Source organism: Mustela nivalis (assembly GCF_964662115.1).
Source record: "Mustela nivalis genome assembly, chromosome: 13".
NCBI lineage: Eukaryota > Metazoa > Chordata > Mammalia > Carnivora > Mustelidae > Mustela > Mustela nivalis.
In genome coordinates this window covers 17,775,703-17,800,032 of record NC_139032.1, presented here as the reverse complement: position 1 = coordinate 17,800,032, position 24,330 = coordinate 17,775,703, and the positions used below count along the sequence as shown (strand labels likewise).

At 40.2% G+C, this 24,330-nt stretch overlaps 2 protein-coding genes and 1 long non-coding RNA gene across 6 annotated transcripts in view; 1 reads left to right on the top strand and 2 right to left on the bottom strand.

Annotated features, from left to right (window-relative positions):
- LOC309845946 (guanine nucleotide-binding protein subunit alpha-14) overlaps positions 1-3,484 on the top strand; it is a 191,368-nt gene extending 187,884 nt beyond the window's left edge. Inside the window, exons 6-7 of the mRNA XM_082694486.1 lie at positions 1,717-1,870; positions 2,382-3,484. Of these exons, the coding sequence (XP_082550612.1) occupies positions 1,717-1,870; positions 2,382-2,572 (345 nt within the window). The 3' untranslated portion in view covers positions 2,573-3,484. The remainder of the gene's footprint in view (positions 1-1,716; positions 1,871-2,381) is intronic.
- A 1,422-nt stretch (positions 3,485-4,906) lies between these two features.
- On the bottom strand, positions 4,907-12,494 carry LOC309845965. The gene is made up of 3 exons (XR_014301629.1): positions 11,073-12,494; positions 9,805-9,946; positions 4,907-7,450 (listed from the first exon to the last, which is right to left on the bottom strand). It is a non-coding gene; the product is annotated as an uncharacterized lncRNA (long non-coding RNA).
- A 4,816-nt stretch (positions 12,495-17,310) lies between these two features.
- Positions 17,311-24,330, bottom strand: part of VPS13A (vacuolar protein sorting 13 homolog A) — a 236,902-nt gene continuing 229,882 nt past the window's right edge. The window contains exons 70-73 of one of the 4 annotated variants that reach the window (XM_082694455.1): positions 22,148-22,271; positions 20,045-20,149; positions 19,754-19,828; positions 17,311-18,719 (exon numbers count right to left, since the gene is read on the bottom strand). In XM_082694455.1, coding sequence (XP_082550581.1) covers positions 18,669-18,719; positions 19,754-19,828; positions 20,045-20,149; positions 22,148-22,271 — 355 coding nt within the window. In that variant the 3' untranslated portion in view covers positions 17,311-18,668. The remainder of the gene's footprint in view (positions 18,720-19,753; positions 19,829-20,044; positions 20,150-22,147; positions 22,272-24,330) is intronic. The other 3 variants (XM_082694452.1, XM_082694453.1, XM_082694454.1) reach the window with 3 other exon arrangements.

Genomic DNA, 24,330 nt, shown 5'->3' with positions numbered 1-24,330 from the left:
TGGCTGCCACCCAGCTTTTCCAGGAGGGACATTTTTTTTTTTTTTAAAAAAAGGAAAAGGCTTCAAGTTATCAATACGAAAAATGAGCTCCAAATTTGTCTCAGGATTACTTAATGATGTTTCTCTGGAAACTCAAAAGATTATTCAGGGGCACAAGGGACCAATGCCTCAACCCAGTACGCTTACAAATTAGACATTTTCTCCTCTCCTAAAAGCCACAAGGTATTTGGGAGAGGAACCCCCTCCAGACTTGCCCTCCTGCGGGTAGATATGTGATGTGTACACTGGGCTTACAGGAAGTGTTTCTTCATGTATAGCTGATCCTTGAACAACACAGGTTTGAACTGCCCGGGTCCATTTACACATGAGCTTTTTTTCCCGATAAATATGATACAGTAAGTGTATTTACCTTGGGGTTTTCTTCATGACATTTTTTTCTCTAGTTTTAGTGAAAGAATATGGAATATAACATCCATTACACATAAAATGTGTTAATTGTTCTTGGTGAGACTCTGGTCAACAGTAAGGTATTAGTCGAGTTTTGGGGGAGTCAAAAGTTATATGTACATTTTCAACTGTGCCAGGCGATCAGCCTCCCTAACTCCTGCAATGTTCAAGGGTCAACTTCCTTGTAGACCATTATTGGTAAGACCATAATAAGTTTTTTTGTAAAGCTTTAAAAACAACTGAAGGGTTACCTGTCGGGTAATGAATTCCAGATCTTAACTGCCAAGAATGGGCTGCATAGAAGAATGGGCCGAGGTATGCAGGAGTTGCAGGGAGACAGACTTATCCCTCTGGAGTGGGTGTGCAAGGCTTTCACGTCTTTGACCGCTGCCCTCTATAAAGGGAAGTTCTTATTTCTTTACTCTTAGAAATCCTTGAGAGCAGGCGTGCCTGGCCTAGTCGGTGGGGCATGTGGCTTTGATGTCAGGGGATGACTTCAAGCTCCACAGTGGGTTCTGCAGAGCGGACTGAAAAAATAAAAAAAAATACTTCAGAGTACAATCTAGAACAACTGTTGTCACCAGATAAGATTTCTGTGTGCCCTGGGTACCCTCCCTAAATTAGGAACATTTGATATATTCCTGCCAATGTCTACTGTTAAATTTTTACTCTTTTTCTACATAATTTGGACCGGATCCTACTATTACACGGACTTGGGACCTAATTTAAATTTATGAGCACTAGAATGTTCATCCATAGAATGGGGACCCGGCTCCCCGAGCACACCTCACCTGTATTACCCACCTGTGAGGTGCGGCCCAGGGAAGGGGCGCAGTAGCGTCAGTCCCAGAGGACCCTCCCTCCTGGGGTCTGGAAGCGCACCCCCAGTTACAGTGGGTGTCTCAGGTCTACGTTATGCATTTTCACCACTTGGTAATCCCAATAATTTAACAGAAAATTTTTGCCAAATATGGGCGCAAACCTTTTTCCAAGTTTCACAAAAGCCTTATATTTTGTGTGTTTATTGGGGGTGCTTCAGGAGAACAGACTCGGGAGGGGGTGTTTGAGAGTCAGAGCGGAAGTGGGGGAAAGAGAAGCTCAAGGCCTAGTGTCCTGGGGGCCGGGGGTGCCCTGTGCTTACCAGCTTCAGCACGGAGAGTGGTGTGGCAGCTGGGCGAGGGGACACATGGGTGGTACCAGCAATCTGGCTTGGTGCTTCCAAAGTACTGTTTTTCTTTCTTAACCCCAAGTCCCTTGTTTCTCACTTAGAACCGCATGGAGGAGAGCAAAGCCTTATTTAAAACCATTATTACCTATCCCTGGTTTCTGAACTCATCTGTGATTTTGTTCTTAAATAAGAAGGATCTTTTGGAGGAGAAAATCATGTACTCTCATCTAATTAGCTACTTTCCAGAATACACAGGTAAGTCAGTGTCCCTCTTGCTGTCCTCCCTGGCATCCGACCAGCGTTACTGACAGAGCCTGGGGGCCTCCCCGATCTGCCCCTCACAGACTTTTCCATGGAAGCTCCAGGTGCACGGTTCTGTTGTTGCCTCCGCCCCTCCACACATGCCAACCCCTGGGAACTCCACCTTGTCCTCCAAGACCCAGCTCAGGCACATCCTCTTTGGGGAAGTCCTGCTCACGCTCCCCTCAACCTCATCTGCACTCCCGGGCGCTCCCCTGGCCTTCCTCACCTGCGTCGGCTAGTGGGGAGAGCCCTCACGCTTAACAGCAGACCTGGGCGTCCAGTCCCAGTCCTGTGCTCTTCCTTCCCCTGCCCCTAGTCCACTTCTGTCTGCCTGAGTGGCCCAAACCAGAATCTGGGGTCACTGTTTTTCAACAAATTGCTTTAAATTACACTTTTTAGATAGCAGTGGGCACTTTAGCCCACTAGGAGCTTTCTTCATTCCTGTCCCCGCACTCTTGACTAGGACCGAAGCAGGATGTCAAAGCTGCCAGAGACTTTATCCTGAAGCTCTACCAAGATCAGAATCCTGACAAAGAGAAAGTCATCTATTCTCACTTCACATGTGCTACAGACACGGAGAATATCCGCTTTGTGTTCGCGGCTGTGAAGGACACAATTCTCCAACTCAACCTGAGGGAGTTCAACTTGGTTTAAAAGCTGCCGGCCACACCTCATCCGTCCCACAGGACAGGATCTGCGAGCTCCTCCCTTTTGTCTGCCACTGCTTGTGACGTCACCCACCCAGCCAGCAGCACCAGGCCCGCGACGCAGGCCCCAGGGACGGGTGATGGACTGTCTGTCTGAGATGCTGGAGTTCAGCCAACTTTTTCAAAGCCTTTGTTTTTATATTTCTTTTCTTGACTTGGCTATGAGATTTTGTGTAAGTTTTGAATTTGGTATTTTATAGAAATTTTAAAAGCCACTGTGATTTAACATGTTGTTGCTTTAAGTTAAAGGATGTTTAATAATAGTCCTTAACACAACCTATAACAGAAGGGTCTGTTAATTTATAGATCATGCCTTGAGACCTCTAGGATTAAGTTGGGTGGCATTTTTTTGTTGTTGTTTAAAAGTTAATGGGTTTGAAGCTTTTTATTAAATCTTGTAATTTAGAGATTTTAAATTGAGTGGTTTTCTCTCTTCATGCTGAAGTATGCATTTAACATGCCATCAAAGATTTTTTAACAGTTTTTTCGTGTTATTTCTTAAGCCAAATTAATGACTATGTCAGTGTATCTTAGTTTTGCCATAATTTGATCACCATGCAGTCGAAGCTGACATAAATGGGCTCTAGACAGCACAGATGTTGTATTGGTGAAAAATGTGTGTGTGTGTGTGTGTGTTTGTGCGCATGTGTATATGACTGATTATATATGTATGTGTGTGTGTATATACATATAGTGTCTCTGGTGGTCTTGTAAACTTATAAAATGGCTAAAAGCCTAAATTGTGTAACAAATGTAATGTCACCCCTGCCAAAGTTCTGAGGGCCACCACAGATTTGGTGTTGGAACCATGGATTCTGTGCCTTTCTGCGGAGGCTAAGAATATACCATTCTGCCATTATGTTATGGGTTATGTTGTGTTTCTTTGAGTTCATGGTTGATATAAACTATGAAAGTCACAGCATTTTTTTAAATCAAACTTTGTCCCTGTAGGGGAGGAAAAATAAATTTCCTTTTAGGAATTATTATTTAGGTTCCTGGCTGAGATCCCCACACAAAACAGATTAATGAGGCGGGGAGAGGGGGACCACATTAGTTTAATACTATTAGTTTAATACTATGCCTCTGTGTACAGGAGAGATACCCAGAAGAACTGATTAAGTCCCAAATAGGCTAGGTTCTCCCCTTGAGTACCTTTTCCAGCTAAATATGTTGGGGGAGGAGGAGTCACCTATGAGCGGTTAGCCCAGTAAACAAGAGTAAGGGTATTAGGATGTAGAGAGCTCCTTCTCTCTCTGGTTCAGAGCAGGAGAGACCCTTACAAATGGGGAGTTCCCTTATCCATATCAATTTCCCTCATAAAAGGGTAGCTCTTGCCATATTTTCAGAGCTTTTGCTGGATCTCCTGTTTCTTAAAAATATTTAGATCAAAATCATCCTTATGCCAAAGAGGCATATTTTGGGGTGCCACGATCTGCTCCCCTTTGGGTCTGCCTTTGAAACTTCAAATTACCTTCACAGTCCAGAAGCTGAGTGGATTGACAGACTGTTCCCTAGTTTTCATGGAACCAGTCTCGGTCTTGGGAACAGGTCAGGCTGGTTCATTTGGGGAGCTGGAGGGGTAGGTGGAAGCCCAGCTAGGCCTCTACAGTGCAAGCAGGGATTTAATCAGCATTTCTATGGGGGGGGGGTAATGGTTGGAGCAAATCTTGCACTGAATCTCTCCCCTGAGGGCAGCCAGTCAGAAGATTTCTACTTGGGGTCAAAGGATCTTCTGCAGCGTGAATGTCTCTGTTGTCAGGTGTTGAGGTCAACTTTGGCCCACAAGGTAACAGGCACGACTGTAAACATGAGCTACTGGGGCATTTCTGTGGCGTTTACAGCAAGTCATTCACATTCAGTTTGCAGGGCTTGGCTCCACGCTTTTGCAAAACGTTCTGAAATAAGTTCTGTAACTGACAAAAGACTTACAAAATGGCCAATATTAAAGATCTGATGAGAGTTCACGATAATGCAGCTGACAAGGACATCTGGTTACTTCTGTGACCTACATTTTAAGGTAACTAGAATTATAAGTGATAACATTATAGCACGACGTATCAAATCAAATTTCCAGGAATTTCACGCAGTTTGTTTTCAGTGACTCCAAGTCAAAAGAGAGTAAAATTGGGAATGTTACTTTGAGGAGGTCTCTAGCAAGATTATGCAAGGAAACTAGAAGAATTCCATTTACAGGTAAATAATGAAACGTCAGACAACACAACTAGAATCTGATACTCACAGGGGTGTAGTAGAGTTTCCACTGAAGCATCAGTTTCCACTTCTGCCAAAGATAATAACAAAATTGCACTTGGCCTGATTATTAACAAGTAGTGGTTGACCGTATATGCTCTTTGAAATTTTGGAACTTACTGGAACTTATCATAAGGAATCTCAGATTGGAACTTACCCTCATGTTGCCTATAATACCTATAGATTTAGGTTAGTTCCTCTCTTAAGATTCCCCCAAACATTCTATGGTTCCTGCACCTGCCAGAAAGTAACCTTTCTTACTGGGTAAGGCTGCCTCAAACCCTGTAAAGGGGTCATACCAACTCCATAAAGTCAAACTAACCTTCTTAAAACTGCACAGTCACGTCTGATTCTATGGACATTCTCAGATATGACAGTCCACTCAAAGTCTTGGTAGTATAACCAGTGTTTCTAACTGCGTCCTCTTAAAAGAACAGATGCTTATTGAACTTGACAAGTGACCATATTGCCATGGAAATCAGAAGGGTCCCTATGAGTTTCCAAATTCTAGAGGGACCAGGTAGGGAGAAAAAAATAATTGTTTTTTTTTGTTCATTAATACATACTTTACCAAATTGCTCTAAGTCAAAGGTAGCTTAAGAAAAAATAAAAAGCTTTCCCTTAAGTCTGGAAATAACTAGTATTTCAAAGTCATAAAAATTAAAATCGTCTTCATTGGTTCATTCAATCGCATGTTATCCTTGCTTATCTTGGTCTCATATTAGCAATTTTGTAATTCCACTTTTTCTATAGAGTTTTAGAAGTTCAATGGATGATTTGAAAGTTATCAGACACCTGTATTTGTCAGAGTTTTTTCCATGAATCTCCTTGGTTATGAAGCCGTCTTGGAAAAGCAGACCATCACTCCTATAAATAGCAACACTTTAAAAATGGCCGTGGCTAAAGATCTAGTGAAAGTTCACTATTGTGCAACTGATAATAAGTAGAGTTACAAGTGGTGACGACCTAACAGATTTCTAGGAATTACAATTTCTGGAACATTTATGTTAATGACCTGTAGCCATACAAATACAACCGAAGCAAAGGTTAGTCTCTCTTACTTGGGAGTGCTTCCCATGTAATTTAATAGAAGTCTAATTAGTTTAATAGCTTTTTTTTTTTTTTTTTTTAGTTTAATAGCTCTTTTAACAAGGAGAGAAACAAATCTTGAGATGTTCTAGGGGCCCTCTGGAACATCCCTAGTTATTTCAAGGTCAAAAAGACTTCATTTAGGGTACCTGTGGCTCAGTTGGTTAAGCAACTGCCTTTGGCTTGGGTCGTGATCCTGGAGCCCGGGATGAGTCCGCACCAGGCTCCCTAGAGCAGGGCGTCTGGTTCTCCCTCTGATCCTCCCCCCTCTCATGCTACCTCTCTCAAATAAGTACATAAAATCTTTTTAAAAAGATTTCATTTAGAATTTGAGTTTCAGCTCTTCAAAAAGCTCAATAGTTTTGAATACTTGACCAGAATTTAGAAGCAATACTTGATTACCTATTTTAACCAAAGTGACAAAAGATTTCAAAGGCAAATACAGAAGCTTACATAGTTGTGAGCAAAACTGGGCTCTTACTCTTGAGAAGCCTGGGTTTTCTTAAGTAATCAAAAAATTGATGATAAAGATAACATGAAACACAGGAAATTACTTCAGTAAAACACAAAATCTTTTGCTGTCCAGTCAGCTTGAAAGGTAGAGAAAAACTTGTCACAGTTTTTTTTCTCAGGAGCGGACCAAAGTCAGAAAGAACACTGTCTTTTTGTTACCAGCTGGAACCCAAGCCCTCACCATTACAGCCCCTTGCTTGTACTCAGCGACCTTTGTCCTACATTTCTCCTTAAGCTCTTCTTTCCCCTTTATTGACTCAGGCAGAGGCCAATAGCACAGGGAAGGTCCTGATAAGACCTCCAGCAGGCCCACACCACCCAAACCAGCTTGAGCTTAACCGCTGGCTCACACCTGGGCCCTTGGATCACGGAGTGACCTCTTGAGTGATGGACAACTACCTATACCTCATTGTAATACTAAAATCTCCACCTAACGAGGAGCACAACCTCATTTACATAACATACAATGTAGCGTAGACATCTTTCCTTAAAGTGCTTGCGGGATCTCATGCCTGCCTCCACATCTGAGGACAAGAGATCCATCCTTTTTAGAGGATATGTATTTTTTTCTTTTTTTAGATTTATTTGAGAAAGGGAGCAAGTGAGCATGTGCCCATGAGCTGGGGGATGGGGAGAGGGAGAGGGAGAGTCTTAAGCAGGCTGCATGTCCAGAGTAGAGCCTGACACAGGGCTCGATCTCACAGCCCTGAGATCACGACCGGAGCTAAAATCAAGAGTCAGACACTTGACCGACTGAGCCACCCAGGTGACCCAAGAGAGCCCCTTTTTAAAATATTCACCCTAACCCTAAAGAAAAGGAACCCATGCACACTTACTCAGGGAGTCATAGCTTTGGAGGTTATGCCCTGTGAACTCCTTTTTTGCTGCACATTTTACTTTGTCCAACAACCCAACTGGGTGTACTGTTTATCTTGACTGGCCAAGGAACAAACTCAAGTTGGTTCAGTTACACCTTCAGGAGATGGAAGAAAACCAAGTTTTAGTTTTATTCGAGTATACTATTGATGCTAAAGTTTATGTTTACACATGTATGAATTCATACCATTTTAGCTAGCTTAATTATACACAGTTTTCTCTTCCCACCTTTCTATACCCAATTCATTTTCCCTTACTCTCCTCTTTCCTTTTCTGAAACAACTCGTTCTACTCCAGGATACTATTCTTTCCTGTAACAAGAATGCATCTTTGTATCTCATACATTTTCTGAACCCAAACCACATCTTACTTTCCTTGCATACAGAGAGGTTTTAATTACATATGTTAACAAGTATTCCCAACCCTCTGAAACCTTAATTTCTAGAACTAAGAAGCAGTTATGAACTGTAGTTTGGCAAATTTATGAATACATTCCGTAATTTTTGAAGCATATGCTGCTTCATAGTATAATTTTTCAGTGTGGTACAAGATGTTTACTAATACACCCAAATATATTTAGCTTTTCTGTATTAAGCCAAAAATATAAAAAACCTGCATTCAGTAATGTTCCAGTATTTTATCATATTTGGAAGTTTAGATATTCCAATGAATTTCCATCATTTAACGTGGGAAAATTTTATAGGTTACAATTACCAAAAAGATTTTGGAAGCTATTTTAAAGCTATTTTAAAGATTTGAAAGCATATCTTCTATGTCATAAAATAATCACTGTTGAAAATTTCATTTATAAACTTTAATCCCACTTAAATCTACTTAATTCACTTGTTCATAATCATACTGAGATGATTTCTAAAGGCCATCATTCTTTTAGTTTTCTTGCTGACAAGTTTTATAACAGGTAAAAGGAACTCATTTGACTAATAAACCAGGTAGAATAAAAGTTGTATGTCTGCATTACATACAAAACTGACAATCCTGAAGACATACCTATTTCAATTAACCAAATTACACTGGTTTTTACTTATTGAATATTTTCCCAGATCACATGAATTTGAGCGAACCAAGAGTAGAGCTAGTTTACAAATTAATTTTGGCAATACCATCTGGAGGTTAAAAAAGAAAAAAAAATTTTTTTTTTTAAATTTGATAGAGATCACAAGTATGCAGAGAGGCAGGGAGAGAAGAGGAGGAAGCAGGCTCCCTGCTGAGCAGAGAGCCTGACGTGAGGCTTGATTCCAGTACCCTAAGATCATGACCTGAGCCAAAGGTAGAGGCTTAACCCACTGAGCCACCCAGGCGGCCCCCCCAAAAAATATTCTATCTACAACACACACAGACACACATAAACATAGATACAAACAGTGACCTTATACCTGCCGTTGTAACATTTTAACTATGAATCTGGTAAAATAACACACAAGTCAGTAGTTTAGAAAAAACAGCTGGTGGGGCACCTGGGTGGCTCAGTGGGCTAAGCCTCTGCCTTTGGCTCAGGTCATGGTCCCAGGGTCCTGGGATCAAGCCCTGCATCGGGAACCGCCCCCCCTCCACCCGCCACTCTACCTACTTGTGATCTGTCAAATAAATAAATAAAATTTTAAAGAAGGGAAAAAAAAAGAAAAAAGAAAAAAGAAAAAAGAACAGCTGGATCCAAATTGTGTTTCTGGAAGATGGAATGAGTTAAGTTTACTTATGGCTAACTCAGAAGGCAAAGGCTTTTTTACTGAGATTTGTAGGGAAGCCACTTTAAAAAAAAAATGTGCCCAATTTCTAAAAAGTTTCTTTTCTCCTTCTAATGAGAATCATCTCCCCAAAGTTTTCATTTCGAAGAGATAGCTCTCAGGTCCTAGTGAAGATGGGGGGTAGAAAATCTACATCCAAGGAAAAGGGAAAGTATCCAAGTTGTCTCCAGGGCCCTTGGGGCATATTTGCCTACTACCAGAAGTCTAAAGTAATTACTATTAAAAGTTTTCCTTTTCTTAGGTGCAGGACAATTCCATTTCCAATATTCCAATCTTATGTAGTAACTGCAAGCATCTTGAGATGAAGAGGGGAGGCTCTGGGATTGGTATCGATGGATGGACTTTGTAGTGCTTCTAGAACTGCATTTCTAGTTTTATAAAGATTTTTAAGACAAAAGATGGTATTTCTAATTCCTCCAAGAAGTAGAGGAGCCTGAATGCATTATGGGGCTGACACACCCATCCAACTACATTATCTTTGATTTGCTTTTTTATATCCTTACTGGGGAAGATTTCCATTTCAACTAAGATGGAAATCAAGAGTCCTATGTCCAGGAACTTCAGGGCTTAACGCAGTATGCCCGTGTGAAGAGTAGATGAAACATTCAACAAGAGCCTCTGAATGCTCTCCTCTTCTGAGCGTAGACTCCAACCTGGGACCAACTCACTTTAGGGTGAAAAGACTTACTGTTGCTTTTATCAGTCACCGCACATCAGCCTTAGCCAATCCATTTCCTGAGCATTTGCAGGAAGGCCTGGGAGAAATTCTGGTCATCCAGTTCCTCTGTGAGGGGAGTCTTCCCCAAGGGCCTGGCTGGGTTGTCCGATCACTGCAGCATGAACATGGGTGAGAAGATGACCCCTGAGCAGCCAGTCGAGGACTCTGTGAGTGGAGTTGTAAACGGCCACTGATCTACCTCTTCTCTAAAGCTGATAGAAATCTTCTGAAAGTGAAGAAAAGTGCTTTGCACTTTCCTCTTGTTAAGAGAGTCCTTGAGGCTGATGCTATATTCCTCCATGTCCTCTTTTCAGTTTGATCCTTCTCTAGATACCGGTGAGGCAACCATTTAGATTGAGATCTAAAAAATTTTTTTTCAAATATTTAAGTCTTTCCAGTTCAAATGAGTCATCATCTGGCTATTGATGAGTAGAATCTTGTATTAACCTCCAAAGGGACTCGAACTCATAAGCCTATTTTATGGCTTAACCATGGATACAAGAGGTGCCCTCTTTGGGCAGACAAGAGGTATCCTACCCTATGCTGGAAAAGATGCAGTCCTTACAAATCCGGGAAGTTCACTGTTAGGGTTAATGTAAGAAAGCAAAGACCTTCCCTTGTCACAGGCCATAAGAATGATATAGTGAAAGGATGTCTTTTGTATCCCATGAGGTGAGACACCTCCAGTTCTAGATCCTCGACACATGCTGCTAGAATGGGATTTTTCTGGCACCGAGACAATGAAGGTTGAGAAGACTCGTCCCTTATGGACTGGGAACCCCTAAGATAAACTCCCCTGAGAGCTGGCACAGTGGCTTCTCACTTCATGTCCTGGATCACCAGCCTATCTGGCTGGCTGTCACGTTTAAACCCATACTTGCATCTTCCCTCTAGTGGAGACCAAGGAAGTACTCTCACTGGTCAAAAAGCCAAGCTCTCAAGACACAAAAATGAAAGGAAAATGTCTGGCCTATCGTTCGTTCTCCTTTTTCCGACGAATGACACACAAGAGACAACAGAAAACAACGACCGTCTTTGGAAAGAAAGGGACCAACAGAAAACAAGGGATCAACAAGAAGAATCTTTACCAGAGTCTCTACACACAAAGAACCGTTCATGCAAATATTTTCTCCTGGTAATGGAAATTTGTAAAGAATGAAGAAGGTGAAATTTTCCCTTCCTCTCTCAACTAGGCACAGAGAGACAGCTAGGGGAGCTATGTTGGTAAGGCTTCTTACCCTTTGCCAGCTTCTGCCAGTTTTTCAGGATCCTGTGTGCAGGCTCCAGGGGGAGTATGCTGTTTCAGCAAGTCCATGATGGGTCACCAAACTCTAGGGGAGGAAGAATAACTTCCCCTCTTGTTTTCTAGATTGTTGGGTGGGGATCCCATCCCTGTAATAAAAGATAAACAGGAGAAAAACAGTTTAATAATGTGTACACCTTCTGTAAACATGGGAGAAACGCAGGAAAACTGAGTAACCCTCTAAAATGGGCCAGGCTATCACCCTACTTTTCTCCCCACACGAGAAAGGTGTTGGGGGTGGGACAGGCCAATTATGGGGAGCTACAAGGAAATGTATGGTAAGGTCGACATGCAGATGTAAGTTGGGCTCCTCCTCATAAGCATTTCTTGTGATTGAGGGTCCTCCTCCTTTTAATACAGAGAGGAGACACCCTTACAAATGGAGATTTGCTTACTAATTTCATTACAAAAGGTAACCCCTGCTTTTCCTGTGTCTGTTGTTCCTTAAAAACAATTCTTATGCCAAAGAGGCATGCTTGGGGGCGTGGTCTACTTCCCTTCATTCTCCTTTTTGAGGTCTTCTGCATTCATCATCATGTTGTGTTGGGGTTCCCCTAGTAGCTGGCCCAGTAAAGCAGAAACAGAATCACCTGGGAAGCGTAGAATATGCCAAGCTAGAGGCCCGGTGTGGCTTTGTGTTTGCTTTTTATTTGAAGGTCTGAGCACACGTACAAAAACATATACAGCACAGTCACTTAGGGATTTAAGGTGTGATGGGTCTGATCTCCAATCAGTCTGGGAAACACACTCCGACAGCTACGCCTGTTACGGAACAATGTGTCAGCACTCCTGTAACCGCACTGAGCCTTTTCGTTAGCCAGTGAGAGCACAGACCGGTTCTCATCCTGCTGGACACTTGCAACCGTGAAGCAGGTAAAGAGCAGAAGAGCATCACTGCTGGGAAAACAGGAATTATTCCTCCAGGTCGCGGTTCTACCGCAGCAACACTAAGCTGCAAAAGCCAACCTTCCCTCAAGAAATGAATGCAAAGCAACAGTTTTTGTGGAACCTGACAAAATGCTAAAAAATTAGCTGGAACAGTGAGGGTCTAGGAAAAGAAGAGCCAAGATACCTTTGCCCAAGAGAGCACAGAGATGGGGAAGCAGCTCTAAGGGGCATCTAGGAACAAACAAGGAGAGCCGTATGGAGGAGGGGAAAGACACGGCGCACTGAAGATTAGGAACTGCTTCTGATCATTACTGAACTTACGCTACATGCTCAAGACCACCAGTATTCAAGGGAATTAATGTAGGATTTCGTTTTTTAAGTTCTTGCTAGCACTGAATTGTTTTTTTTTTTTAAGATTTTATTTATTTATTTGACAGAGATCACAAGTAGGCAGAGAGGCAGGCAGAGAGAGAGGAAGGGAACCAGACCCCTGCTGAGCAGAGAGCCCGATGTGGGACTCGATCCCAGGGCCCTGAGATCATGCCCTGAGCCGAAGGCAGCAGCTTAACCCACTGAGCCACCCAGGCGTCCCTGAATTGTTATTTTTAACTTACCTTCAGCTGACAAAGCATGTTAAGAAAATGATGGGCTTTTAATCAATCCAGTAGCAGGAAGGCTATCTAATAAACCAGAACAGAGAATAGTAATAACAAAGTATTTTCTTAAGTCATGCAAAGGATGAACTCTCCGTATCAGAGGCAAAGTAATTATCTCTGCCAAATATTAATTAATTATGCAAGTAAAAACATTCTCTCCTACCCCTTCCTTCAAATTGTGCCCATCACTTACCGAGGAAACGAGCCATTGGAAGTTTGCTGAGGTTGAGAAGCACAGTCTTGGTGCTTTGCTTAACAATTTATAAAGTATTAACCAACAGGTTTTTAGTTTGCAAGGACCATGCTGGGCTGGAATGCTGTCTTCTAGAAAAATCAGAGTTTAGCCAATCTCTTTGTTATCTACATTTATGTAGGCCCCCGAGAGAGAGAGTTTAGAGAGGTGAGGGAGGACTTCCTGGTCATGTTTCTGGTCCTACCCAACAACTACACACAGAGGAAGACTGAAGATGAGAAAATTTTACTTGACCCCTTTTATTGGAAAAAGTATACCTTACCCCTGAAGAGTCATCTGACCAAGAAACCTCATTCTACCAAGGGCAAAAATTAATGATTTTTTTTTTTTTAAGGAAAAAAGTCATTAGTGAGTATGGCTAATCAACTTTCAGGAAAAAGGAAAAAAGACCAAGTTCAGTTTCAAGAGGAGGAACTTCACTATAAATGTTTATGTTTATAAATTATCAACATTTAAAAAAAAAGGCAGAGACTGTAATAGGCAGCTGGTCTGGAGCCCACGTTAGGCGTATAAGGAACACAGAAGTGAAGGAAATATTGCAGTGATGCAGAAATAGATATTTTAAAAATGAACATCATCAATAACCATATTTTTACCAAAGAACTGTAAGCATCCCAAAGAAGCACAGACTATTTGGTCAACAGAAATATTATTAAGGGAGTATTAGTAAGGAAGTGCGTATTCCCTGAAAAACCCATTTTCCTTTGTCATACACTTATTCACATACAGAGATGATAATTTTTCTAAAAGTGTGTAACAATCTACCCAACCTTGAAAGAAGCCCCAGGTATGATTTGTAATAGTTTGTGTATACAATTATTGATACTCAGAACATTTCAATGTAATCTACATTTTTCAGTCTTTTTCACCCCCTAAATAGAACTTTCGGGTAGCCAATGGACACCGACAGTATGATGACATAATAAGAGACGGGGGCTTTCCAGCAGTTCTAGGTATAGTACTGATTGCTAGACTTTTTATTGTGGAACTCTCATAGGATTTCTTGTTATAGGACCTCACTGGAAGGGAAGCATTATTGAGGTATCAGAACAGCACATAGTGAGTGTTCAGTGACAGCGTTTTCAGATCGACAGATCATGTCATTGTGGATATTAAACTAGAGTACATGTTCATTTATATTGTATAAAGTCATAAAAAATTTAAGTACACACATATCAAACTATAAAATTTGAAGTTACATTTGTTATATAGCTATTTGGGTAACCAAGATGATTTTTTTTTTTTTTTTTGGAAAATGCTATTATGCTTTTTAAAAAGAATCCATACTTCTAAAGTAAAACTTTTTTTTTTAATGACATGTCACTTTTTTTTTACAAAATAGGAAATAAAGTAGAAAAGGTTTTAATTAAAGAAACACGAAGGAGGTGTGGAACAGAGGAGGATCCAGCATCTTCTTGGCCTGTGGGGTGGCCGGCTTGCAGAATCAGCTTGAAACAAGTATTTCTTTATACCAATTGTGCCAGAAAGAAAAGCATGAGCGAAGGTCTTCATTCACAGTTGTATTGGCCAATGACCAAAACTACAGAGTCAACGAACCATACACAGTTCAACTGATTCAACGCGGCTTGACTGGTCAGCATCAGCAGTCGGGTAGGATTTCAAAGCCCTGGGTGAAGGGCCTTCTTTCAAGGCATGTGAAGGAGCTACAGGGGATACTGGGCAATAGCATGGAAAACACTGAGACTGAATGAATTTTGTCCTGAACCTTGAATAAGGAATGCAGGTTATTCCTACCTGGAATCTAAAGAAAGGAAGAAACCCACTTACTTCACTCAACGGCAAGGCACCGGCGTGTGGATAGCACCTTCCAGAGAACACGTACTCAGACCCTACAAAAGTGTCACCTGTAGCTAAGCTCCCCATTTTTAAGGGCCTTTACCACCTTCCAGTGCATCACAGGGACGCCAGATGAGCAAGCTCATAAAAGGAGAGAACTGCTGTGCCCGATCCTAGGAAGAGGATTAGTGGGAGACAGGTTGAAATATCTCTGGTTAAATATCTCTAGTTAAAAGCCTGTGGACTTTTTGGGGTGCTGTCTACAGATCTAACTTTGCTTTTTCTGGTACCTGAGGGCATCGGATATACATCAGGAAAGGAAAATATCTCATAAAAAGCAAAACAAGAGCCATCCTATCTTCTCCCTCCAAAGAAAAAGACGGTGCTCACAAGCTAAAGATGCCCTGAGCTGTGCATCTGCTGCTCCTTCTCTAAGGCCAGGTTCCACACTGTCCAGATTGTTCCAACAATCAGTGTGTGGCCCACGCCTCCCACAGCAGTTTTTCTCAAGGTTTTTTGTTTTGCCCTTTTTTAAAAAAAATGCAATTCACAATAGAAAATGTTATTTTCTATTGTGACAGAGTACACATAGCGTATAAACTATTTAGGAAACATCTCAGGAAACAATTTAACCTTGTTACATGCAATGTTCTCTTATTTTCATTTCTATTCCACTTTAAAGCTATGCTGGCCTTGAGATGTGAAATTGGTTTTATGGCCCACTAATGGGTTAAGACCTACAGCTTGAAAACCACTGTCCTTGAGGATTTGGACTGATCTTGAGAAAAGGTAAAAAGCAATGGCCTCGGAACCCAGACAAATTTCTCTCAACTGTGTTGGCAGGAACAGGAAAACATCCAGTTCCAAATGGCTACTTCTATCTGCAGTGACCGGGCACCCAGTTCCAACTGCTATAAGCAGTTATAGGCTAATTTGCTTATAGCAAATTTGCTATAGCAAATTAGCCTAGCATCTTCTGTCCCAGGCTTTTTAATACATGGGCCGAGACTTGGTCTGAGGACTCACTTAACACTGGCAAGTGGTGACTGAGTAACTGAGGTGCAGAAAATTCAGCACTGAGTCTTTAGTTTTTTTATCAGACAGGAATAAAATACTACGATATTTCAAAGAGATAAGCTAGACGCATATATATCCACTGGGAAAAGTTACTGTTATCGTCATCATAAAAACACAAGCGAATTATGATGGAAATAATTAAGAAGGAATTCCTAACTTATTTGGAGGCCACAGGACCGTTTAGTCATGGGTTAGGATTGTGGAGGGTGGTGGACCAGGGAAGGACTGCCTAGAGCAGCTAATGATTATTTAGGGATCAGAAAATAACTTGGGTTGTGTTAAACTGAGCCCAGGAGAAATCCCAAGGTCTTGTTAATTCTAGGGAAAAAGCAGCCAGTACATACACAGTAAGAGGGAAGCCAACAGAGAAGTGCACATGCTCTTGGGTTCAGTCATTTTGTAAATGTGAAGAAATCAGAAGCTTCTCGTTGGACCAGAAATCAAAGTTGCTATTTCCAATGATCATAATTTTTCAGAGGAGAGTTGTCAGGGAACACTCTGTGTTGGGATTTACACAATCATCACGGACAGACTAGGTGCTGGGCTAGAAGTAAGGGGCTGGGGCTCAAGCTAACTACATGGAGAAGGGACACAATACTTGGGATCTCACTCCGTAGCACCTACCAACCGGCCAGAAGTAGCTTAAAGCTCTCAAACAGAGATCCATTAAATGTTAAATAGAATTCAGAGAAGATTATTTTCAAATAGAGTCAGATCATGGACTCTGTAATGTTCACAAATATAGAATCAAACACATAATTATAAAATGTTATGCTAAAAAGACTGGCTCTTCATCTAGCCATCTACTGATGTGGCTTATTTAGATGAAGACAACCTCCTAAGACAATTGATAAACGACTCTTCTTGTAATTGTGGGTCTTCCTACTCTATAAATAAAGTGACAGGAGGCGTTGATGATGGGTAGACCACTTCTTAAAAATAAAAGATATTTCTAGGTCCTCGTTGGTAAGTTAACACAGAAAAAACAGGCAGGTTGGCTTTGCATATGTACCAGTTACAAGACCCATTCCGTGCTGCTCTCCAGAGGATACCAAAAAAAAAAATCTTTGCTTACTCTTTTCGGCTTTTCTCCTTTACCATAGAACACCAAAGAACTTATGTGTCTGTATCTTTTCTGAGAATGAAATCATGAAACTGTAGTAGGTAAAGAGGTATTTGGTTAATGGCACCGAATGGAACTCCAGTAAAGCAACATTTCAAATGGCGACAATCTGATGGAAGTTTTCTGGCCACTACTTTTAGTTTTAATTTTAATGTATGTGAAATCAGAGGAGCTGAGCAACAGAGAAAATGTCTATGTTGCTCTGAACCAAAGACATCATGGGAGTACGCACTACCATGGGATATGAAATTTGCCATCTTTTGAGTCAATTTATGTTCGGCAAAGAAAAAAGCATCCTGAGGGAAATAATTGATAATAAACAATGTGTTTCTACAACCTCAAAGGAAAACCAGTAGGATTCGGACAGGAAGAAATACAATTACAGTCTGGCATGCTGTTTATTTTAGCTTTTACAACAAAGCAAGGGTTTGAAGACCCTGAGAAGAATTTCACAATCACTGACTATACAGAGTCTCCAATCCCAGAAACAGTTTATAATAATTTCATGGCACATACGACATGCATCAAATACTCTGCATTATTCGATAACTAAATAAGACACTGGATCATTCTCTTCATGGTTTCACAATCATATATTCATCCCCTTTTACTTGAAAAAGTCCATTAATATTAAGGTACAAGGATCTTGGACAAAAACCAAGAAAAAAAACCCGTGACCTTTTTTTAACGAATGCATAGCCCATGATTTCTGTCCTGACAGGCTTTCAAAAGTGATTCTCATTTAAATAACTGTAGAGAAAACACAGCAGCAATTCCCAATCTTCTGTCAACAAAACAGGTAATCAACTCTTCAGGGTAGAGACATTTACTTACAAGAAGGGCTGTCTGTTCTGAAGCATAACTTGTATGTCAGATGGTGGGAATTCTATTTCACACTATCAGTGAATGGAGAGTTGGTATTATTAAGGCTTCAGTAATTTTCCATTAAAGTCAGCAATCTATTAAAAACGTGACTTGGGTAAACCAAGTAGATCCCATGATGTTGGCATGAGGAAGTATTTCTAAGGCTTCAAAGTTCTGAAAGGGGCTCTTCCTTTTTGGGTCTGATACTCATTTCTTCCAGCCTTTCTTAAGATGAAGCTTGAAGGGGTATTATTCAATCTGTTTTATATTAAAAAAGGTTGTTTTCATAGTCATGCTATGGAAGTATAATTCAAACACATCCTTTATAAAAAAATAAGGAAAATAATACCAAAATATTTATCTGTAAAAAGAATTTCATGTTTCTAAAGAAACCACCACTAAGGTTCTCTTGATACCACTGCGGCTATGTTTGATTTGATCATTTTCCTGTCACTGATTTAGGGAGTCTGAAATAAGCATGATAGAAGTTTAAAATACAAACCAGAAACATTAACCTTAGTTCCATGGGGGGGGGGGTGCACAATATGGACAATTTCTCCACACTGCAGAGAACCACTTGGAGCAAATATTTAAGATTCATAAAATAAATGCTTCTTTTATAAAGTAGAAGAATTTTAACTAGATGCATGATTCAAGTTAGAAAACCAACTGGATCCCCACTGAGTTGAAACAGTTTAATCACATGATTGTTTTACCTGATTGTAACCAATTTTGTGTGTATGGTTTTTTTTTTTTTTAATTTCTTTAGTACTTGAAATTACTTTCGTACTATACTTCCGAAACTGGTTGTGGAAGGTACAAGGTTGAAACTCTAATAATTTATTGCTGTGTCTCTTCAGGCAGTGTTCTCCATCAGAATCTCGGGGAAGGTTCTCTTGCCTCTTCTAGTTTTGTGAGGATCCACTGTTGCGGGGAAATAAATCAACATTTGCTTATTTCAAGAACTTGCAATGAAACTCAAAATGTAATGAGTATAAATTTAGAAGTTGGCTTTCTATTTCGGTTAGGTGTATACTCATGGCCAATAATTACATTCATCCTGCCTAAGACATTACTCGCCTCAGTTAAATAGTCCAGAAGTTCAGAGACAATGGTACCAGGTTTGATTTACTAATAAGAATAATATTTTTCTAAGGTCTTTGGACTTGAATGTGCATCTTCAGAATAAGAAAAGTAAAATAAATCATCCTGAGAGAGAAGAGTCATTTGGCAGCCGGCTGAATAACTGTGGCATACTGTGAAAACTATCTGTGCAACCTTTCTTCCAACAATGTCAGTTCTGTGTCACAAATCTTCATGATTCCATATATAGGATTCTACTGCTGGAGGAGGAATAATTACACAGAATTCTAGAGCGGCTAGCTGGAGAGCAACCTTCTTGGGCAGTTTACGTGCTCTCATGATACAAATATTTTCTATCTTAAAAGGCTCTGAAATTGCAAAAATAAAATGCAAATATAATGCAAATCTTCCTACCAATAAATATCTATTACCACTGGGGCTGTGTAATGGATGAAAGCCCCGGAGGCAATATTAGGGTTATCTCATTATGAGATGCTTCCGCAGAGGACTATGTGCTTCTATTAATGAAAGAAGAACTTAGCGGGACTGTCTCTAAGATAAACAGAGCACGAGAACTGAGCCCAGTAGCCTTCTCTGGATGTTTCTGGGAGAGCAGGAAGATTAAAAACCAACCTTCTGGGGTAAAATAATATGGTGACAGAGAGTAAATGGAAAATGTATTACCGAGAAACTGAGAAAGGGGGTAATGAAAAATAGTCTTGAGGAAACATCTAGTTACGTATACTAAAACCGTAAAAATACAAAAACAAAATTAAAAACAAAACTTATCTGCTTTAGAAAACAGTCCAACTTACTACATGCCTTTGGAATGAGAAGCTGCTATCTGTTTAAGTAAAGAGATTCATTATATTTACCCTAGCATCCTCTGGGGTCTTGAAGTTAATTATTTTTCCAAACTCCTTGGCATGAAACACAGACTTCACCCGCTCCTATAAAGAGAGTAACTTCATTAAAATGAAAATCCAGTTGTAGAAATAGGATTTAAAAAATGCCACAGTTCTGTAAATCTGTGTTTAAAGTGTCCACCTTACCCAAATCATATACCTTTAAAAAAGCCAAGAATGAAGAACCAAGAAGACTCAAACACAAATGGAAAAAAAAATAAAAAGACTAAATTCTACCATATCCATTATAATTAAGCTTACGTTAAAAAGCTTTGAGATTTCAATTGCCAAAGCCATACAGGGTTTATCCAAAGGATGAGGAGGTAAGTCAGAGCAGTGTTCTCCCCTCCAGATAGTTCTTGGTATCTGGCCATGAAATCAAGATGAGTTCAGTTAAAAGGTAATATACACAGGTGTGTTGTATAGGGGGTTGTGTATGTATGTAATTTCTGACATTTTAAATCCATCATGCAGTAAGAATGTAACTCAAGCTTATTGCACTCTACTATTTTTTTTTTTTTGATTGTCCTCCAATTTTTATGCTTCTCTGGTGTTCTATTCAGTGTTTGTAGGGAGAGCTAATGGTGGACAGGAGAGGGTAAACAGAAGTAACAGGATTAAAAAGGAGGGTGATGTTTATCTCTATTAACTATGGGCAGAGCTACAGGGGAAGCAATGTGAGGGGCTCTTGATCAAATAATGTCTCTAAGTAATTCAAACATCCATGTAAACACAGACTCTAGAAGACAACAGATTCTTTTACTTCAAAAAAAAAAAAAAAAAAACTGTTGATTAAAGATTTCAAGAAAAGGGAGAAGGGAAAGAAACCAAGACGGTAAGAAGAAATTTATCTTTGGAGAGAGAAAAAGGTATGAAAAAAGCCAGGCAAGCGTACAGGCATAAAGTCATAGGCATAGGCATAGTCACTATTCATTACCTTGCACAAGACCGTAGGGCCTTTCATTTTCTGAGTGATTGAATCAGAGAAATTCCCAATGTATAAGTTGGTCGAAGATCCTCAAGAACAAAGAGCCAGTCTACTCAGGAGCTGCCTGTGTCTTTGGAGTGAGTGGTAAGACTAGAGACATGATCTTCAGTGGTTAAACACAAGGCCCTGGGGCAGTTATGAACTACAGGCTAGCCCAGAAAACGTCTGTTTCTGCCTGCCTGTGTCTAAGGACCCTTCTTCAAGCAACAACTTTTGAATCTCCTTTGGGTAATATTTCTCACCTTCTCTCACTCCAAATACTTCAGATAGAGCGACCCTTCCTTCTCGGAAACACCATGGTGATCCCATGACCCTCACCTGGCCAGCTGGCTCATACAGGCTCTCTAACCAAAATGACTGGCTCAGGATAGGCACGTGACCAAAGGTGGCCCAGTGAAACCCAGTGAGAAGCTTTCACGCTGCTGAGCTAGTAAGATATAAACCTGGAACATCTGCTGGCCGACTTGACCATGAAGCCAACACTGAGGAAAGTAGGACCTAGAAGTGAGAGTGGCAAAGGAGAGAATGAAGGAGGAGAGGAAGGGAGACAGAGTAACCGCTAATGGCATCACTGGAGCATATCTAAACTAGCAGATGCAGACTTTTAAGACTTTCAGTTACAGGAGCCAGTTAAATCCCTCAAAATCAAAATAAAACAAAACAACAAAGAACAAAACTTACTTGGGCTGTATCATTTACAGTATTTCCTACTAATACAGCCAGTGCCAAAGTGCTCCTATGCAAAGGTATCTGGTCAAATACCTTGGGGCCAAGTATCTTGTACTTCTTTGTATCGCTTAAAATACTTTGTGGAATCTTTAAGACTTAAAATGGATACTGTGTCTCTGCTGATTTACCAAATGACTAGCAATTCATTATATCTACATTCAAGTACCAGGCGCCATGTTAGTAATCAATGCAGAGTGAGAGATGGCCTTTGCCCTCAAGATTAGAATGGAATTGGGAAGTTAATACCTATAAAAAGCAAAAGAAGTACCAATAACTGTCTGTTAGAGAGAAGCAAGTTTTCAAGAGTCTGTTTTTTTTAAGATTTTCAGGGAAAAACATTTTGTATAGAACCACTAGGGATTTTGAGGTATACAAATGATTTTCTCATTTTCGTGTCTTGGACAGCAGTGGGAAGTTGGGGTTCTAGAAAGCCAAGGCCCAGGAACATTATTGTCAATGCAAAACACAGAGTCTGGTATTTTTTCTTGGCCTGGCTTGCTCTTCTTTAAGCCTGAGTAAGACAGGAGGTGTAAAGGAAAACCACAGTAAGACAAAATGATGTCTATAAAAGAGATGGGAAGTAGAGGACCATTTCAGTGCGTTATTTTCAGTTCCAAGTTTTCAAAAAAAAAATCTATTCAACATACCTTTGCTTCAATGCGTAATCTTCTCCCATGAACAATGAATGGCTCTTTGGTAAACTCATCAAAACTATACTGCCACTCACAGGTAAGCTGTCCAAATGTTCCTTTTGTTACAAACAATACACCACTGGGGGAAAAACAAAAAAGAATCCACTGTAGAATAAAGGCACTTATGTAGCAAGATATACATTCATTGCAAGTACCCATAAAACATTAACTAAGAGACACTATATTCTGAGTCATAAAAAACCTTGAGGAATATAAAAGAACTGAAATCATACAAAGTACATTCTCAGATCATAATGAAATTAAATGAGAAACCAGTAACAGAAAGAATATTTCTAAATGCTTGGAAATTAGCATACTACTATATAATCCATGCATCAAATAATCTCAGAAGAAATCAGGTAGTATTTTGAGGTGAATGAGAATGAAAATACAACACAACATAACAAAATCTGTGTGACGTAGCTAAAACAATGCTTAGTGGGAAATTTATAGCACAACATATTTATGTTAGAAAAAAACGAATGAACCAAGAGAGACTGTGGACTCTGAGAAACAAAAGGTTTTGGAGGCGAGGGGGGTGGAGGTTAGGAGGGCCTGGTTGGGGGTATTAAGGCAGGCTCATATTGCATGGAGCACTGGGTGTGGTGCATAAACGATGAATCTTGGAACACTGAAAAAATAAAATGAAATTTTAAAAAGATGAATGTACTTCTAGAGTCAAATATGTAAGGCACTTTATACACAACGGAAAAAAATTTGCAGAACCTATTATTAGCTAATATCTTGGAGAACTTTCAGGTAATTAATGCTTTAGAATGCTTCCAAGGCTCCATGCAATAAGCTTATCAACCTACCTCAAAAAAGCCTTTTAAAATTACTTTCCCACCTTGAGAGGAAAAAAATGCATTGTCTATAATAATTCTATTTAATCCTTTCTTCAAAGGCCTTTACTTTCCCAGCTCTTCTTTCTGGTTGAAACATCAATTCTAGGTACAACCAGATTTTTTTTTTTTTTTTTTTTTTTAAGAAATACATACTTTAAGTTAAGGGATTACATTACAGAGCTGGCTCCTGGCAGGAACAAGCTAATTAGGACTTATATCTCTCACTTCAACCTTTTGTCTCAGGCCCCCTCTTTCACCAATCCTAGATTACAGGGACTGTTTGAACAAACCTATGGGTCCTCCCACATATCTTCAACCATGTGAAAAATCTCAGGCTAATCTTATAGCAGGCACGAAGCACTCTGCGCCCCCTCCCCCAATTCAAAGACCCTTTAATCCTCAAATCTGAAACTTGGAAAGAAAAGAAATGCTAAGTATGAATACTACCTTTTAGTCAACTACAACCCACTCACTTCTCTCACTTTCATAAAGGTTTATAGAACTTCCTTTAAAGAGGTCTACAATGTTGAGAAGGTCAGTTTTCAAATGCTAGAAACTGAATTGTAAACTATTAAATTTTGCAACTGGCTCTTGTTCAACTGTGATGAATCACACTTCATGTCATCAATGGGAGAGAGGGTTAATAGAAACATGAATGAAAATCACTATGAACAAACATGGCCGCTGAAGCTCTGCCCCTAATTATAAAAGCTTATTAACAACTTACATGTAAAATACAGTACATACTTCTAAATGAATGCTAAGTTGTCCTTTAAAATTAAGGAAGATGTTCATATGCTGCTATCAACATTGATCTAAAGCAAAAAATTAAAGCAAAGCACAGAATGGTACATTGACAGATTTCCATTTACATTAAGATACACATGTGTGATGCTTTTATATGCAGAGACTATTTCTAGAAGGAAACAAGTGGTTGCCTCTGGGACAGGGAAAAGAGGGACTGGTACCTGGGATGAAATGAAGACTCACTTTACCTATTTATCTTCTAATGCTGTGTAAATTCTTTACTCTGTGTTACTTTTTAAATAAGAAAATTAGATAGTGTTGCAAATTTTAGACTCAGAAATGATTAGAATGAAAAACATTAGAAATGACTGCTAAGGGGTGCCTGGGTGGCTCAGTGGGTTAAAGCCTCTGCCTTCAGCTCAGGTCATGATCCCAGGGTCCTGGGATCGAGCCCCACATCGGGCTCTCTGCTCAGCAGGGAGCCAGCTTCCCCCTCTCTCTCTGCCTGCCTCTCTGCCGACTTGTGATCTCTGTCAAATAAATAAA